Source organism: Aethalodelphis obliquidens, unplaced genomic scaffold, assembly GCF_003676395.1.
Source record: "Aethalodelphis obliquidens isolate GAN/ISIS:26980383/991018 unplaced genomic scaffold, ASM367639v1 scaffold15, whole genome shotgun sequence".
Lineage (NCBI taxonomy): Eukaryota > Metazoa > Chordata > Mammalia > Artiodactyla > Delphinidae > Aethalodelphis > Aethalodelphis obliquidens.
This window is the reverse complement of record NW_020837959.1, coordinates 26,099,013-26,119,053: the sequence shown is the minus strand read 5'-3', so window position 1 is coordinate 26,119,053 and position 20,041 is coordinate 26,099,013. Positions and strand designations below refer to the sequence as shown.

The following is a 20,041-nucleotide window of genomic DNA, read 5'->3' as shown; positions in this document are numbered from 1 at the left end:
TTTTGTTCATCTTTTTAAATGCTATTTTACCTTGTTTTTAGCTAAAAAATGATTCTTTGCCTGAAATGATCTGTAAAAATTTTTTTTAAGTTGATTCACATTAATGTTTTCATTTTCCTTTGTTCTCTTAGCTTCACAATGAAGAGGATAATTCAGAATCATCTGCTGTAGAGCAGCCGTCAACTTCAAACCCAACACCACAAAATGTGCAGGCTGCTCCTTCAGCATCTGGACTTGAGACTGACTCTTCTCCTCCACCTTATAGCAGTATTACTGTGGAAGTACCTACAACTTCAGGTATTGTTGTTTTTAGTGTGAAACAACTAGTAATGTCTTTTGTTTTTTTTGTGGTACGCGGGCCTCCCACTGCTGTGGCCTCTCCCGTTGCGGAGCACAGCTTTCGGACGTGCAGGCCCAGCGGCCACGGCTCACGGGCCCAGCCGCTCCGCGGCATGTGGGATCCTCCCAGACCGGGGCACGAACCCATGTGCCCTGCATCGGGGCGGACTCTCAACCACTGCACCACCAGGGAAGCCCTAGTAATGTTTTTAATAGCTCGATTTTTTGTTTTGTTTTTACCAGTATGGTTTTGTGTAATTATCAAGTCTGTTAATGGGCTTCTTCGGTTTTATGATTATTTTAAAAAAAGTTTTTCTAAAGGTAGTTTATAAAATATTTCATAGATTACCTGTCTCATTGTTTTAAAAATTAATTTAAAAGTGTAGCTTGTTAAACTTTCTTATGCTTACTAGAATCCCTTCCCAGTGGATTAGCCATATAACTTTTGGAAGAAATAACCATATATACATATATATTCATGCACACATATAATGCATACACACATGAATATATAAACATACCCATGTGTGTGTGTTTACTTATATAGTCGTAAACAAGGTATTATTAATGATGAATGTGAGAATGTGGTAAGTACATGTGAATGGAGGTGAAGCATACACATAATGTCCCCCCCACTCATGGTAATATTTCCTGGATACAAGGCAGTGATTACTGCTTGCTACTCATCCTTGATGTGATTACTGCTTGCTACTGCTTGATCTCATCCTTGCAGGTCATTCTGAAGAACTACCTTCATCTATTTCTCTGGTCACAATTTGTATTTTCCCAGTAATGCTAAGTTAATCATTCTATGATGGAAGATGCTGAGAGTGAAATTGCAATCCCTTTGTTGTGGCTACTGTTGCTATTGCTGTTTAACAGACTACCTCAAACCTAATGGAGTAAAATAACAATCATTTATGCTTGTTAATTCTCATGGTTTGGGGGGAATTGGGCTTCTTTATGAAGTTCTCTGCTAGGGTCTCATGTGATTGTTGTCTGATGGTGACTCTGGGACTGGAGGTAATTGCAGGCTTCCTTACTCACACGTTTGCTGGCTGATGCTAGGGCCTCAGCTGAGGCTGTTGGCCAGAACAACTATATGTGACCTCTTGTTGTGGCCTGGGCTCTTCACTGAATGGAGGCTGGCTTCTAAGAACAAGCATTCTGAGAGAAAGCCAAATGGAATCTGTGACATTGCCTCAAAAGTCACAGTGTCACATCTGTCACATTCAAGCTGTTAGAAGTGAGTCACTTAGTCTCTATTCAAGATTATTGAGGAATTAGTCTCCACCTCTTCATGGGAAGAGTTTCAAAGAGTATCACCACCACAACTGTATACAGCCTCTTCCCTCTACCACCCTCTAGAGCTTCTCCTTTGACAGTCTGCCCCATTTCAATAAATGGCTCCAACAGGCCAGAAACCTGGGAGTCATCTTTTTGGTACCTTATTGTAAAATTACATGGTTTTTCTCCTTCAATTTTTGTTGTAATGAAATGTATTATTAACAGATTTCTTCTTTAAGCTAATCCATCCCTTTATTCTTAGAATAAATTCTTTTTGTCATCATGTTCTAGTCTCTCCTGGATTTAAATTTGTTAATATTTTTTTAAGAGTTTTTGTGGCTTTATTAGTGTGATCTATGACTTTATGTACTGTCTTTTTGGTTTGGGTATTAATATTATGGAAGCAACATAAAGTGAATTGAGAAGCTTCTCATTTTTCTGTGATCTGGAATAGTTTTGATAATGTAGCATGACATTTTTAAAGGTTAGATAAATTTCAACTGTGAAACAAGTGGAGCCTGGTACCTAGAAGTTCAGTTATTCTCACAGTCTCCTCTGTGATTTCTGGTCTTTTTAATTTTTTCACCTGTGCTAAAAGGCCATTCCTGACTATAATTGAGCACAAGAACTGAGTAATTCTAGAATTTGGGGTTTCTGTTTAATGAAAACTGTTGATATTATTTTTCTTCAGCTTTTTAGTCAGTGCTGTTATATTATAGGCATGCGCAGTGCCCGTTTTCTGTGGAGATTATGTTCTTCAGTAGGTCACCTTATGGCTGCTTTTATAGATCTGAGCAACGTCAGTTATAAAAGGTGACATTTGCATAGCGTTGCACAGTTCACAGAGTCCTCTTGAATACTCTTCTATTTCGTCCCATAATAGCAAGTAATAGCCTCGTTGGGTCAGTTTTATGGATGAGAAAGTGGAACTTCACAGTGCTTAAGTGATTTGCTTGAGGTCACATAACTTCTAAGAAGAGGAGCTGGGATTGGAGCTCCCCAGACTTTAAATTCTGTGGTTGAGAACCAACCACTGCCTCAAAGGGTAGAAGAAAAGTAAGGAAAATTAACAAGTGAAAATTAAAGGTGCTCCTTCCCAACTTTCACCTGTTATTGGTGGAGATATTTTTTCTATCTTGGGTCTTAAAATTTTTCAGAAACTTACACATCTATTTTTAATGTAAGGATCTCATCTCCTTGGATATATATATATGCCATTGTTCCAGTTTTAAAAATGTATAGTTTTAATGTTATTGTTTAAATTCATAATCATGGTTTTTACTTAAATTTTGCTTCTACTCCCATCTTCAGAATTAAAGAAATCTATTTACTTGACGGTATATGGTGTTTTTACATCCTAATAATAAGTCTTTTCTAAGAATTTATGACTCTTGTGACTTTTGGTGGATAACATTCAGTATTATACTCCCACTAACCACTTCCTGTTATTAGATTGAAAATTGCCTAACTTCAGATCCTTAGCTCTTATTGATAGCATTAAAAATACTTATTTTAAAACCTATGTACAAAAAAAAACCCTATGTATATTAAAACACAACAGGAAAAATATTGCTGGAGTGCAGTGTTTTTTCATGTGGAAAATGCAAGAAAATCTGATAAAGATAGGTAAAATTGTAAACAATGTGGAATTATGCTGTAGTTATGATGGAGGAAACCACAGAGGTGATGTCAAACGTTGTGGTGTGCACTACTTTTAGAATCTGCCTGTTTTTTATGTCGGTGATTCTAGCGTAAGTCTAATCAATTGATTGACCTGTGTGTATGATTTTACTTATACCAAAGTTGGCAATAAATGATGCAGTTTTTTAAAAAAATTAGCAGTCTATATTTAATACTGCAATATACTTCTGGAGATCATATTTCAAAAATAGCTTAAAAATTGGGGAGGGAGAAATTCTTCTAAAAAAGAAAACCTAAAGAACTAGGTAGATGGGGGGAAAATGGGAGAAGGGACAAGAGTAAAAAAAGAGTTAAAAATCATCAATCTTTTAGCAAAGAGAAATACTGAGTTTTCTTAGGAGTTGTTAAAATTGACCTGTGTAGAAAAATTAACGTCTTATATATTATCAAGTAAATATGAGAATAAATAAATAATAAAGTATTTGGAGTCAGGAAATCCCTGGCTTCTGCCACTTCTTGATTGTGTGATACTGGGCAAATCACTTAACTGAACCTCAGAGTTGCTAAGGTTAATGTATTTAGCAGTGTTATAGTAAATGGCTAGTGCTGTTTCAGTGTTTGTTACCATTATTCCTGATATTTTTACTTTTTGTCTGTGAGATTATGGGCAAATAAAGTCTTTGAGCATAGCAGTAGGAACATAGAGAATGCTCATATATGGTGAGGTGAGTTTACCTCCTTTGTGTTGCCCACATTTTCAGAGTCTCATTCTTGATGTTCTTGTTTGGTATATCAGCCGTTAGATGACATTTGTCAGTTCTTTCTCTTGATAATAAATATAGGACTAAAATAATATATACATTGTAGTAGTAATTTATATGTTATATAGCTTATAACATAGAACTACAAATAGTGATAGTCTTTAGTGGCGTTCTGTAACTTATTAAATTATGTTCTGGCTATAAACATAATATTAGTTTGTTTTAATGGTTATCTTTTTTAAAAATCCTTTTCTTCAGATACAGAAGTTTACAGTGAGTTTTATCCTGTGCCACCTCCTTACAGTGTTGCTACCTCTCTTCCTACGTATGATGAAGCTGAGAAGGCCAAAGCTGCTGCAATGGCAGCTGCAGCAGCAGAAACATCTCAAAGAGTAAGGCAATGTTATCATTTCCTTCTGAGAATATTATTTGTGTTAATTGATCTGTATATTCAGTAATATCAAAAGTAGTTCTTTGTGCTTGTAGTTTTTTTAGTATTTACTACTACTTATTTGTGTCATCACTTTTTGGCACTCTCCTATTTAAATTTACCTTCTGCATTCCTTGACCTTCTCATTCGATTTCTATTTCTATTGGTCTTCTCCTGCACCCACCCTGGTCATCCTAGGTGGAATCTTTACCAATAATTTATCATTTCCTAAGTCTTGATTTCAGGCATCTCATGCACTAACCTTCACCCCCCATACTTCCGACTCCTCATTCAAGTTACCCCCACCCCGTTGACCTCTTCACTGTCAATGAAGTGTCTTCAATGTCCTTATTTCCCTTCTTATATAGTTTAGATTCTGTGGTCCATAACTATAATTATAGATCATTTTTTTCTATTCATTTTTTATATATTAGCATAGCCAGTTTCGTGACTCTATGAATGAACTCAAGGTGGGTTAAAGACACAAAGAAGGAAGTTACCAGGCCTACAAAATTATGTTTGTCAATTCACTTTTTTTTTTTTTGACCGTTGAACACATGCCACCCTAGAATTTGGGAATGATGGTCAAGGATTCCACTGCCCTTTGTTCTCCCTGTCTTAGTAATAGAGTCAGTGATACACTATGTGTGTTATTTCCTGTTCTGGTAAAAGGAGTGGCTGTCTCAGTAATGGAGAATCAATGAGATGTATGTATGCTATTCTTCAGTCAGGTAAAAGGTAGAAATTATTTACATTTTAATGTGACTGCGAACAGGACTAGAGTTTGTTACCTTTATTTCTTGCTTTAGTCTTTAGAGATGTCAGATTCTGGGTTAACCCCATTTTGTTCAGGAAAAAGACACAGAAATATCATGTGACACAGGAAAGCTAGAATTAGGTGAGGGGAAAAGGGAGAAGAAGGTGCTTGTATGTATAGCATTCTTGTCCTGCTGCCATCAGGCCAGAGCCCAGCACGTAGATTATTTGATGGGTAAGCATTTTTCCTGTACAGGTTTCTTTCATCAGCCACAACCCTCTTCAGACCTGCTCCCACTCACATCCTCCAACACACACAGAGTTAAACGTCATCATAAATAGTTTTGAGCACATAAGTAAAGGTAGTAAACCTCAAATTTATTATTGATTTTAAAAAATTAATTAATTAATTGTTTTATTTTTGGCTGTGTTGGGTCTTTGTTGCTGCTTGTGGGCTTCTCCCTAGTTGTGGCGAGCGGGGGCCCCTCTTCAGTGCAGTGCGCCAGCTTCTCTTGTTGCAGAGCACGTGTTCTAGACGTGCGGATTTCAATAGTTGTGGCACACGGGCTCAGTAGTTGTGGCTCGTGGGCTCTAGAGCTCAGGCTCAGTAGTTGTGGCACGCAGGCTTAGTTGCTTCGCGGCATGTGGGATCTTCCCGGACCAGGACTCGAACCTGTGTCTCCTCCATTGGCAGGCGGATTCTTAACCACTGCACCCCTGCACCAGGGAAGCCCCTATTATTGATTTCTTTTCCTTCTGAGGGGGAAGTAAGTTTCTGTTAAGACAGTGGCATAAATATAGCTCAGTCAATAAGGATTTTTGATGTTGGGAGGGGAGAATTATGGAGAAGGAGGATAGATCTATTAAGGTGTGGAGTTTTTATTAGTGCATGTGTGTTTGTACATGCATTATATTTACATGCACTCACTCTCAGTGAAGTAGGACAGTAACTCCTTTTCTCAGGGAGTGTTTTTCTAGGGACTTTGGAAATGGTAAAGGTCCTTAAAGGATGTTTAGGGCCTTGGGCCCTCTATTGCCCTAACTTCTACACAGTTGGATAGAATTCTAAAGAGAAAGTAGGAAGCATTAAGTCTTGTTCTCTGTGCTTTGAGGTAAGGAAAAAGGTGACTTTACCTTTTGGAAAGAAAACTCTGAAGTGTTACTATTAAAAACTCTTCATCATTTCCAGTGTCTTGTTTTTAGAAAGTAATGTGATTCCAAGCCTGAGCTGGAATATGTCCATAAAGAAAAGTTTTCTGTTTTTACCCATTTCCGATACCATTGTAACTCTAGCTTGTGAGAATTGTGGAAAATTTTATGGAAAGCAAAAACAGAGTTGTATGAAGAGACTAACTTATAACTTAGGTCCTTGTAAAAAAATCTTTCAAAGTCGTCCCTTTCTATCCCAGTGCTCCAGCACCCTCTTTCTGCAAAGTGTCATTCAGTATGAATTTCTATACCTGATTCAGATAAAAAACTGGTCTGATTAGCACTTGAGTACATTCAGTTGTAAATGAATCTCAGCTGGATGAGCTGAAAGTTTATTTCTTAAATCCAGTCTCTTCGGGGGAATGTAGGTAGCCTGGAGACTTGGAAACAATACTGTTTTCTACTATTTCGTATTTCTCATGAGTAGGGTTGCAGGTATGATTATGTGATGACTCATTGATCTACTGAAATGTATTGCCCATTTTTAATATTTCTCTGAAAAATATTTGTTTCACATGATTCACTTTATAAAACTTTTAGAACATGGCTTGTCACTTAGTCTCATATTATGACCATATATAGTGGATAGTGTTCATTTTTTTGTACCTTGTTTAAAATTGTGTGTCAGTAACTTGTCTTTTAATGTAAAAGCTAGCACTTGATAAATTGTGAACAACTCCAAGACGACCTTGTGTTTACATTTCTAGCACCTTGCTATTATCTGGCACATCCTTGGTGTTTAATAAATAACAGTTAATGAAGTTAATGAATGCTTTCTTTAAATTAGCCACTGTGGGAAATTAGAAAGAAAAATACGACTGTTGTCCTATTAAAGCTCTTCGTTTTAATTTTTTTTTTTTTACCAATTTTAGGGTTTATAAGTCCGTGTTTAATGTAATTGAAATTATTGCATAGCTACTATCTTTTATTTTTTAAGCATTTTATGTAAATATTTTTCTGTTATGTTAATGGTTGAGTGAAATTCCATGGAATCAATATACTATAATATAGTGGCCATTCCTCTCTAGTGAACAATTAGATTCTTTTCAAGAGTGTTTGTGTTTTCCAGTGTTAATGTTGTAAAGGACATCTTTGTGCACATGTCTTCTATCTTTTTAAAAATGATGTCCTGGGCTTCCCTGGTGGTGCAGTGGTTGGGAGTCCACCTGCCAATGCAGCGGACACGGGTTCGAGCCCTGGTCCAGGAAGATCCCACATGCCGTGGAGCAACTAAGCCTGTGCACCACAACTACTGAGCCTGCTCTCTAGAGCCCACGAGCCACAACTACTGAGCCCGAGTGCCACAACTACTGAAGCCCGCGCACCTAGAGCCTGTGCTCTGCAACAAGAGAAGCCACCCAATGATAAGCCCGCGCACCGCAACAAAGAGTAGCCCTGCTCGCCGCAACTAGAGAAAAGCCCGCACACAGCAACAAAGACCCAATGCAGCCAAAAATAAAAATAGAAATAAATAAATTTAAAAAAAAGAAAAAAAAGTGATGTCCTATGATAAAATCTCTTGGACTGGTGTTTCAAAAAGAGTATGAAATTTTATATTCTTGTCATCATATTGACAGTGTTTTTTTGGCCTTCTACTGTGCTTTAATGTTTATTTCTTGAATTAACTTGAAATGATATAAAAATTCATTAATATGTATTTAATCATTGCCAGTTATTAAATTGACCATAAGACCATAAGGATATATGATTGCAGAGTTGAAGGGATCTTTTTGCCTAAATAATGAGCAATATGGTTTTGAAAGTCTTTTTTTTTTTTTTAAATATAATTATTTATTTATTTTTGCCTGCGTTGGGTCTTCATCGCTGCACGCAGGCTTTCTCTAGTTGCAGCGAGCAGGGGCTGCTCTTCGTTGGAGTACGCGGGCTTCTCACTGCAATGGCTTCTCTTGCTGCGGAGCACAGGTTCTAGGCACGCCGGGGGCTTCAGTAGTTGTGGCGCATGGGCTTAGTTGCTCTGCGGCATGTGGGATCTTCCTGGACCAGGGCTCGAACCCGTGTCCCCTGCATTGGCAGGCGGATTCTTAACCACTGCGCCACCAGGGAAGTCCCTGAAAGTCTTTTTCTTTCAGAAAAGCAATATATGTAGTGAGACTACCATGATCGCATGGAAAGAACATTGGTATCCTGGATTTAAGTCCTGCCTTGACCTAACTAATTATGTGATTTTGGGCAAGGCACTGAGCTTCTCTGAGCCTCAGTGTGTACTAACACAAAATTGAAAATTAACACCCAACTGAGGTTATGTATATGTAACATGGAGATAGTGAGTTTGTAAATCAGGTCATGTCAATCATTTGATCAAAACTCTGTAAGACCTCCCAGTTCACTCAGTAAAATCCAGGGTCCTTTAGTGGACTCTGGCTTTATTTCTTCCTGTTTTCTCTCTTATTCACTGTGGTTTCAACCATGTTAGCCTCCTTACTATTTTTGTAACATGCCAGGTCTGATTCTCTCTTAGGAACTTGGCACTGGCTTATCCCTCTGCCTAAAACACTCCTCTATGAGATATCTGCATGGCTGACTCTCTTACCTCTCCTTTAGTTCTTTGCTCAGTGTCACCTTAATGAGGCTTATGCGACCACCATATTGAAAACTGTAGCCCTTACTAAACATTCTAAACATCCTTTCCTTACATTTTTTTTTTCCTAAACATCCTTTCCTTACTTTTTATTTTTTGCAGAGCATTTATATACCTTTTGTAAAAGTAACTTATTTATTATGTCTTTATTTATTGTCCAGCTCCCCTCACTGGGATATAGGCTTCAGAAAGGCAAGCATCTTTGTTTTACATACATTCATATATCCCAAGTACCAGGAAGCAAAGTCTTATGTAGAATGGGTATTCTATCAATATTTGTTGAATATTGGAGGCAATTAGTGATAACAGACTTTGTACGTGCTTCCAGAGAAGTTTCTCGACATTTATAAGCAACTACAGTAATGTGTTTGTATATTATTTTTGTACACAAAAGTATTGTACTATATAAATGATTTTCACTTAATATATTTTGGAGATTGTAATTTATTTTTAAATCTTTACATTGCTTTTTGAATTTCATTGTTTTAGATATACAATAATTTATTTCATTGATCTCAAGAATTATAAACGGTCTGAGATTTTAGCCTACTTGCGAGGTAACTGATTAGCTTGTCACAGTTTTGTGGATGCTTACAGAAGACACAGGACTGCTGGGTCAGAGACAGAAACTTTATTATTCACAGCAGTAGTAGTAGCCAGGGTATTAGCATTTTCTCATGGCAGTTTCCTGAGCCTCAGGTCCTGCAGGGCAACTCAGAGAGGGCCAAGCGATGCCTCTGCTCGCAGTGTGGAACTCTGAGTTCAGGGGAACCCAATATTTTCTAATGGCCAATAAGCATGCCTACATCTCTGCTCTGGAGAGAGATACTATTTCTCCCTCCCAAAGCCATCTACTATATAAACATCCTTGAAAAGATAATACAGAAAAAAGGTAGCCAATGCCTCTACCTGGGAGACATGTAGAAACATGAAAGACTCACAGAGAATTATCTCCTGACAGTTGCCCACTATTGATGGGCATTTAGATTGTGTCTAAGTTTTTGCTCTTATTAACATTGCTGCAGTGAATTATCTGTAATACATCATTTCTTATAAGTATATTTCATGAGCTGGAATTACTGTGCCGGAGGATGTGTACGTTTTAATTTTTGATAAATATTGCCAAATTGCCAACCATAGAGTTTGTACCAATTTAGAGTTCACCACTGATTATGAAAAATCCTCTTTCCATTTGACACTGATGCAGCAGTGTCACATCAATCTTTTGTGATGTCATTTTCATTAATTCGATGTTATTCAATTTTTATCTTTTTTTTGTGTTTACTTTTAAAGTTACTCTTTTTAGGGGTGCCCATGAAAAATTAATACTTGCTAATGTTTTTTGAGTACTTATTATGTATCAGGTACTGTACTCATTATCTCATTTTGCCTATACAGTACATTGAGGACATTAGATTTTATTTAAATTTTTATCTTTACACTTAAGATAATAAAGTTGTAATTATCAATAGTTTAGTGAGCTATTCTAATAGTTTATGTTTTACAGATTCAAGAGGAAGAGTGTCCAACAAGAGATGACTTCAGTGATGCAGACCAGCTCAGAGTGGGTAATGATGGGATTTTCATGCTGGCGTTTTTCAGTAAGTGAAAACTGAAACTATTTCCAAACTATTTGTTTGCATTTATTGGTTGTGTATGTATTTAAAGTAACATAGACAGTGAGGGAAGGCAGATATTGTCAGTGTGTGTCTTACCTTGTTTAAAATGTAAATTGATCCTGACATTCAACTAGCTGTGATCATATGATACAAATCCTAGAATTTGTTAAAACACTTATCAGGAAACTTTGTATTGCAGTTATTATGCTAGATGCTGACTGTATAGATATATATATAAGCATATTTAAAGCTAAATATGATTTTGTATGTGAAATGCTGCATGTCCATTTGGGGCTATAGGAGCATGTATAATGAAATGATAAATTCTGCTTTTGGAGCAGAGGACTTCCACTTGAGTGTCTTTAAACAGGAGGACGGTTGGAAAAGGAGATATTCTGGGGAACTGGAACAATGTGATTTGAGACACAGGAGTATGAAGTTCTGTCTTATTTGTGCAGAATGGCGAGTAATTAGAAGACCAGAAACCGTAAAATTTTAACTTTTTGCAACATTCTTAAATTAACATTTGACTTTATAAAGTAGACTTAAGCTACTTGTGGAAAGACTTCATTAGAGTCTTCATTATTTCAGTTCCTATCTCAGGAATGGCACATAGTACACTCAGTACATAATATTATGACACTCAAACTGTTTAAATTGATAAAATAATTTTTGGAAACCCAGTATTCAACTAAGTACATTTATTAGATTATGGTAGGGTTAATTTCTGCCCTCAACCTGGTTAAATGACCAGGCTTTCATACCTTCTTTGATAGAATGCTGATTTAATTTATTTCAGCTGTAGAGTTAATTTTGAAGCTAGAACTGAGGAATGTCTTACCTATGTAAAGTACCACATTCAACTTTAATAACAGACAAAAAAAAATAGACAAAATAGAAAATACATACTTCCTAAGTTGAGTTACTTTTGAGTCTGAAAATTCCCTTACCTTTTCCTCCATTTTCAAATGGTTTCTGGCTTCCTTTCCTTATTTCATTTCATCTACTGAAGAATAGTAGTTGAACCGCTCAGAAATGTGTGTGTGGATGGGCAGGCAGTTACATTTTTCTCTTCAGATTTACTAAATTATATTCAGGTTGGCAATCAGCTAATGTATATGCAATTTTTTTTTTTTTTTTTTTTATGTTGTACGTGGGCCTCTCACCGTTGTGGCCTCTCCCGTTGCGGAGCACAGGCTCCGGACGCACAGGCCCAGCGGCCATGGCCCACGGGCCCAGCCGCTTCACGGCATGCAGGATCTTCCCGGACCGGGGCACGAACCCGTGTCCCCTGCATTGGCAGGCGGACTCTCAACCACTGCGCCACCAGAGAAGCTCCCTGTATATGCAATATTTATGTCTTGTGGTTTTAGTTATAATTTGTAGTTAGATATGATGTTAAGTATGATGAAAAGGAAATGAACACTTTGGCTACAAATAACTCTGTTTTGTACTGTTAGTCTAGTGAACTTTAATTTTTTTCTTAGTTTAAGTTCAACCTGGTAACCCTTTATATTAATAACAGGCTTCCCACATATTTTCTTTACAAAAAGAGTAGCATAAACATTAATTCCTTTCATGGTTATGTCTTTTAAGAAATCTTCATTGGAAAAAGAAAGAATTTAAATTTATTGTAGTTATTTGTAGTTAGTATAAATACCTGTTTCTTAGCAATAAAAACATGTTATTTGCCACCATCTAATTATTTGACTCAGAGCTTAGTTATTATCTCTCCATTTCTATATTTCACTTAACCATGCTATCTTCTTATCAATCTTTATTTTTTAGATCTGACAGCATTTCACTGATACACCAGTGTTGTAAATGCACAGTAACCTAGGCACAAAAATAAGGTTGACCTTATTTTTGGCCACTGGTGCTACATTAATTAATATGAATATAAATATTTACATTTAATATATTAATGTAAATTACCTGCCTTTTATTACATTTTTACTAAATTATGTTTCTACAGTTTATATCTTTATGCTTCCTGTTCTACAAATACTGCACCAGTATTATAAGAATAAGATTATAAATTATTTTTCACCTTCATTTCCTGATACATTTCTTTGGGTAGGCTGTAGGCCAGTACTTCAGTTTATTTGCTTTAATGAGCATAGATTTATTTGTAGTCACTACCATCTAGTGGCTGTTCTACAAATTGCAACTTGCTATACTTTCCAAACTCTAAACTATCCAGTAGCTATTGTCTATGTTCTGTTCTATTGTCTATCTCTAAGGTCTGGAAATAGATTTTTTTTAGCGTGGTTTATAATTTAAGCATTTCAGGTTATACAAGTTGTGCAAATAAAACTGCAGTGATTATCAATAAGAATATTTCAGTTAAAACCTTCTGTTGGTTTAATTCTTTCCTTCTCTGTTTTCAATGTCTACAATTCAGTCTCTTACCACATGTAACCCTAAAAAAAAGTTTACGCGTAAATTTGGTGAGATAATTGCTTGTCCATGTTCAGAAAATGTAAAGAACGAAATGTGTGTATCCTCTGATAATGTTTTGCTTCTCCTAATTCCTTGAAGTGTCACTGAAAAATGCCTTATGTGTGCCTTATGTGCTTGTATCTGAGCATACTTTTAAGAGATTTTGTCTCTAAAAGAATGGAATAGAAGTCAGTTATATGTTAGTTAAAAGCTAGAAATTAAGGTTTGGTTCGTTGGATAATTGACGTTCTGTGGAAATGACCTTGAACTCTAATGCTTAAAAATGTAATGGATTCTGTTTAGAAAACTTTTCTAAGGTTTAGCCTTTTGTACTGTGTGTGAATCTTCACGTCAGCATGCTATAGTAATAATTAATCACCGGCGTTATTCCCATTTTAGACTTGAGAGAAACATAATTTAAAAGATATTAAGTTACTTGTACGTAACTTTAAAAAGAATTAGAAAGGTGTTTTGAAACGTGAATTCTGATTTGTAAGAAATTGCCAAACTGTCTTTCAGTTCTGTTCTGCATTCCTACCAGCAGTGAATGAAGGTTCCTATTGGTCTGATCCTTGTCAGCATTTAGTATTAACAGTTTTAAAAATTTTAGAAATCTAGGGCTTCCCTGGTGGCGCAGTGGTTGAGAGTCCGCCTGCCGATGCAGGGGACACGGGTACGTTCCACGGAGCGGCTGGGCCCGTGAGCCATTGCCGCTGAGCCTGCGCGTCCGGAGCCTGTGCTCCGCAACGGGAGAGGCCACAACAGTGAGAGGCCCGGGTACCACAGAAAAAAAAAAAAAATTAGAAATCTAATAGTTGTGTGGTAGTATCTCTTTGTGATTTAATTTGCATTTCCCCAATGATTAGTGATCTTGAGCATCTTTATTCAGTAAATTCTTTCAAGTACCTACCATGGATGAGTCATAAAAGTGACAGCTCTTAGAGGGGTTATCTGGGCACCACACATTGAAAAACAATGCATTGATGACTTATTCTGTTCATGTAAAGCTATGTTTTTAGATGAGGTCACATACTGTAAGTGAATCCAGAAAAGAGGGACATCTAAGAATTATAACTACACCTTAAGAAACTCATAATATTTGTGAACATTTTATTGAATTTGTTCTGTTTATAAGAAAAATAATTTTGTAATTTCATTGCTTATAATTTAGTGGAAATGTCTTAAAATTAATAAATTGTTAGCTTTATGTTTTTCTCAATGGCTGATAGTTTAAACAAAGAGAATTGCATGAGGATAAGATAGGAATTTGCCTTTATGCAGTTCAGAATCAAGTATAGTGAAACTGATTATTCTTTGGGAACTTACTGTGTTTGAAACCTGGTGCATTTAGATATAATGAGGATTTTTCTGTGATAAAAAATTTAATAAGTGCATAATGTTAGTATATTGGTATTCATTCATTTATGATACTCATTTGTTTATTTTCAAAGCAAGTATCAAAATTTAATTTAAAACTTTTTAAACTTTTCATTTTGAAATAATTTTAAAGTTAGGAAAAAATTGCAAAAATAGTACAATTGCCATATAACTTTCATTTTCCAAGTGTTAACGTATGTAACTTCAGTCCAATGATCAACATTAGGAAATTAACGTTACAAAATACTACTAACTAGTTTGTAGACCTTATTCACATTTTGCCAGTTGTCCCACTGATGTCCTTTTCTTGATCTAGGATCTATTTCAGGATTACACATTATATTAGTTTCTGTGTTTCCTTAGTCTGCCTCAACCTGGAACAGTTTCTTAGTCTTTCTTTGTTTCATAACAACTTTGATTCTTCTGAAGAATACTGGTCAGTTATTTTGCAGCATGTCTTTCAGTTTGGATTTAGCTCATGTTTCCTCATGATTAGATTCAGGTTTTGCATTTCTTTCCTTTTTTTTTCTTTTTTCCCCCTCAAGAATACCACAGAAATGATGTGTTCTTTTCAGTACATCAAATCAGAAACAATGATCTAGATATGTCTCATTACTAGTGATGTTAACTCTCGTCAGGTTAAGGTAGTGTCCGCCAGCTTTCTTCACTATGAAGTTACTCTTTTCCCCTTTATTATTTATAAGTATCTTGTGGCTATTGAAAATTTTAAAGTGTAGCCTTACTAGTTAATGGATAAACTACAGTGTACAATATTGCTTTCTAGATTATTCTGCTAACCTCTTTGGGTAGGTGGGAGGTGTATATAATGAAAAGATCACTGGATATAGGCATAAAAGACGTGGATGCTCCAGTCCCAGCTATGCTTCTTACTTGGCTTGTGACTTTATGTGGAGCCTACCTGTTCTCAGTCTTAACTTGTCCTTCTGTTCTTGTCTTCTTTCTTAGGCATGTATATGTTCACCTGCCTCTACTACACATTATTTCTTTTATGGATTTTACATACTTAAGGTTTAGTGTACAATCTATTAAATTCTCTTTTTTGACAACTGAGACAGACATGTCCTAGAGGATCCAGAATTGAATGCTTTGCTCTTTCTGTACTGTAAAGACCTCTTCAGCTTTACTTCTATTTTGTAGGCCAAGGGGCGTAAAAAGTGAATCTATTTATGCTTCAGTAGTCACAACTTCTCTGTTTTCCTAGTGCTTAAACCAATTAAAGATGATTAAGTTATGCATTTGTCTATTCAGGCTGCCATAACGAAAAACCACAGTCTGGGTGGCTTAAACAATGAAAATTTATTTTCTCACAGTTCTGGAGGGTAGAAGTCCAAGATTAAGGTGCCAGAAAATTTGGTTTCTGGTGAGGGTTCTCTTTGGGCCTGCAGTTGGCTGTCTTCTTGTGGTGTCCTCACATGACCTCTTCTCTACATGTGTGCAGAGAGAGGGAGCTTTCTAGTGTCTATTCCTCTTCCTATAAGGACACCAATCCTATTGTATTAGGGCTTCACCCTTATAACCTTATTTAATTTTAGCCACCTCCCTAAAGGCACTATCTCTAAATACAGTCACACTGGAGGTCAGGGCTTTAATCTATGAATTTTGAGGGGACAGAGTTCAGCCTATAACAAATTATATCACATGAGCACAATTTATAGGAATTCATACTGCTGGCGGAGAGCATAAAGAAAACATGGTGGCTCATTAACTACTTTTTTGTTCTTTTGAATCTTATTTCTCTTTTGGCTACAATGATACATATAATAGATATCGGTAAATCTGATTTTGAAGAAATTGGACAGTGTTTAAATTATTTTTTCCCCAAAGCTAAACATACACATACTCAGGTGAAAATACACTTTTGGAATGTTTTGCTGTTTTGGGTTTTCTCCATCAGTGCCTCCTATGTTTCAACAACACGACATGCTTGCAAAATGATAGAATGTTTATAGCACACTGAGATAAAAGAGTAAGGTGCTCAGGACTGGTGGCAGTCTGTCCTCTGCCCCAGACCTCACCTGCCTGCCCTAAGGGCTGAGGAGAGACATATCTCAGCCTGTCATTAACACATAGGTAGCAACCAGTTGGGAATCTCTACTGCTGTTTGGTAATATAAATTCTTTAGTTTAAATAGATATAAAATTATTTTTTGTTATGTGCTTTCCCTAACCTAACACAAATATTAGCCAGTTTGATACAGAGTGGCTATGTGCAATAGATTATTCTACAATGATGGAAATATCCTATCTCTGTTGTACAGTACGGCAGAGAGTAAACAAGCTTTATTTATAGTAGTGTCTCTTGAAATTGTTTTGCAGGAAAGCTGGGACCTAGTCTGTAATGTGAAGAGATCATTTTGTATGGGTAGTGATGATGGCTAGCATTTTTTTAGCCGTCACCGTGTGCCAGCTTCTGTACTATGCTTAAGCTCTTTACATTCTCACTTAATCCTCTTATCAATCTTGTGAAGTAGGTACTTAAAGATCAGAGGACTGTGGCTCAACAGAAGTCAGCAGTGAGTCCAAGGTCATATATCTAGTGAGTGAGTACGATGTGACTCAAACACGAGTCTCTTATTTCAAAATTGATTTTTCTGACTATCACACCATATAGTACAGTTTCCCATAAATGATCAAAAAAGCTGCGACTAGAAAGTATTAGGAAGGAAGAAATTAACAGGAGTAGGGGCATTACTTCGAAGAAATAGCCATTTCATTTAAACTTATCCTAAAATGTTTCCTCTTTGTCTTTAGAATTCTGAAAAACTAGAATTTCTCTAGGTAATTTACTTTATTCTCCCTGAGGCTTGGTTGGAGATATTTAGGGTAAGAGGCTGGGCACTGAACCAGATTTAGGTTCAAACTGATCTTTAGTTTTATTATTATTACTATTATTATTTTGATGATGTTTCTGTCTTGGACGTAAATAAGGTGCTCTGATTATATCTCAAGGACCTATGTCAGAATGGTTTCTGCTATGAGAAATAGAAAACCCTTACTCAACTGTTTTAAATAGTTAGGAGATTATCTCACAAAACAAGAAGTCCCTGGATGAGCAGACCTCAGGCACAGACCATATCAGTGCTGTGGCTCTGCTTTGCTTTACTTCAGTTTTCTTCACTCCGCCACTATTTGGAGTGATGGTTTAATCCTCAGGCTGATAGCAAGCTCCCTGCAGCAGTTCCAGGCATTACAGTTAAACGTGATACCCAGTGGAAGAAGGGCCTTTTCTTCTATTCTTTTTAAAAAACTTTCATTGTAGAAATTCTCAAACTAGACAAGAGTGTAATAAACATCTGTGTATCCATCTCCCAGCTTCAACAATGATCAATTCAAAACCACTGTTGTTTTACCTATATTCCATCTTCCCTCTCCTTGCTGTGTTTTTAAGAATGTTTTTCAGAAGTCCTATTAAAAAAAAATTCACTGGCAAGGGATTTGGGCCTTCTGTGATTTTCCCAGACAGGACTCACCTTTGGGGGCTAAGTATGGGGTCCAGCCTTTCCTAAAAATACAGGCTCTAGAGGTCGGTGGGTTCCTGGGAAGGGGAACAACAGGTTTTGTTAGGTAAGAAGAGAAGGCAATGAACAGTATCTGCTCTGGGAACAATAGTTTATAATTTATTCGGCTCATCTTTAATATTGCTTTTTAATTTGGCTGGCTGATGATGGCTTAGCTAGACTTTTTGGGTAGGATCACATGGGAGCTACATTGTGACCTAATTTTTAACTGGTTTAAAAATGCAGCTTCAATAACAAATGTATGTATAAAAGAAAAAAAAATGCAGTTTCACCTTTTGGTGATAAGCTGTAAGGTATTGATTCTTGTTGACCAAACTGACAAGAAACCAAGCTTACCCACTTGTTAATGTATAGTAAATAACTAATACATTTGCAAAAGGTAAACTATAGTCTATAAACAAGACTTAATTAGTACAGAATTAAGAGAAAGAACTGCTGTTTCCATTGAGTTATGAAGTATTATTGGTGTTTATATTATGTCTCTGTTAATTTGTTTCCAAAGTGTGGTCTTTAAAAGAATTATTTCTCTTGCTTTCAGTGGCATTTATTTTCAACTGGCTTGGATTTTGTTTATCCTTCTGTATCACCAATACCATAGCTGGAAGGTATGGTGCCATCTGTGGATTTGGCCTTTCATTGATCAAGTGGATCCTTATTGTCAGGGTGAGTGTCTTGATAGCCTCTATCACTTTTGTCTCTAAAATTAAAATACATAAAATTTCCTATGTGGTTCACAAATGTTCATTTTGTGTATATGAGCTCAATTATTTTGAGACTTATTCTTAACTTCTATCCTTAGCTATCATAGTGATCTCTGTGGTGTGGACATTTTATGACTGTATTATATGAGAGCTTGTTAGTATGTGGAAAGAAAGTTTTGTTTGTTTGTTTGTTTTTAATTAATTAATTTATTTTTGGCTGCGTTGGGTCTTTGTTGCTGCCTGAGGGCTTTCTCTAGTTGTGGTGAGTGGGGGCTACTCTTTGTTGCGGTGCGTGGGCTTCTCCTTGCGGTGGCTTCTCTTGTTGCGGAGCATGGGCTTTAGTCGCGTGGGCTCAGTAGTTGTGGCTCACTGGCTCTAGAGCGCAGGCTCAATAGTTGTGGCACACGGGCTTAGTTGCTCTGCGGCATGTGGGATCATCCCGGACCAGGGCTCGAACCCGTGTCCCCTGCATTGGCAGGCGGATTCTTAACCACTGCGCCACCAGGGAAGCCTCAGTAAGTGGAAAGGACTTTGAAATCAGATAAATCTGAGTTTGAATCTCATCTTTTTGTGTATCAGTGTTCTAACTTTAAGTTTTTAAATTGTTCTGAGCATTAGTTTCTTCATGGTAAGCTGATAATAGCTGCCATTCAGTATTTTTGTGAGGCATGAACATGACATATTGAGAGTACCTTGCTCAGTTGCTGCACAAGTATATGTGCTCAGTAAATCATGGCTGCCACTATTGTGATATAGTGTAGGTCTGCCTAAAATCAGTTTTAAAACATAAAAATTTCCATTGGTTAGTGAAATTATCATGGACTTAAATATCTTCTCACTGTTTCTTTTTTATTTTTATTTTTTCTTTTTTGGTAACATTAAGAGCTAAAAACGTACAGTACAGGCCTTTGAGGTGGTTATGAGAACTCATCTTTTTTTCCTTTACATTCCTTCTAAGCCTTTCTTCTCATTTTCCTGTTGTTCCTGGAAATCACCCTCTGTCTATCTCGTATCATTTACGAGGTAGTGTGCAGGGAGATAACAAGAAGTCCTTTTCTTTCTCCTATCTCAACAGCTTTTCTAGCCCCCGAATAATTTTTTGTACCCGTTGTACAGGCAGTAGTATTGTTAACATAATCTTCCCCCAGCTCTTTTCCTTTGCCTCTTGAAGGCCCCTTTTGGCTCCTTTTTACAAAGCTTTTCTCCTGATTTCTTTAGGTAAGGCTAGGAAAGTGGCTTTGTTAATTAATAACTCTTCTTAAAAGTTACCCACACATTTAAATGCTATATACAACTAATAAAATATATACTTTCTACAAATCATATATATTTAAACATTGAT

At 36.6% G+C, this 20,041-nt stretch overlaps 1 protein-coding gene across 3 annotated transcripts in view; it reads left to right on the top strand.

Moving 5' to 3' along the window:
- The window catches only part of NDFIP2 (Nedd4 family interacting protein 2), a 68,519-nt gene that overhangs the window by 35,942 nt on the left and 12,536 nt on the right, over window positions 1–20,041 (top strand). For all 3 annotated transcript variants that reach the window (XM_027116011.1, XM_027116010.1, XM_027116012.1), the window contains exons 2-5: window positions 132–297; window positions 4,287–4,420; window positions 10,530–10,623; window positions 18,537–18,661. In XM_027116011.1, the coding sequence (XP_026971812.1) occupies window positions 132–297; window positions 4,287–4,420; window positions 10,530–10,623; window positions 18,537–18,661 (519 nt within the window). The remainder of the gene's footprint in view (window positions 1–131; window positions 298–4,286; window positions 4,421–10,529; window positions 10,624–18,536; window positions 18,662–20,041) is intronic.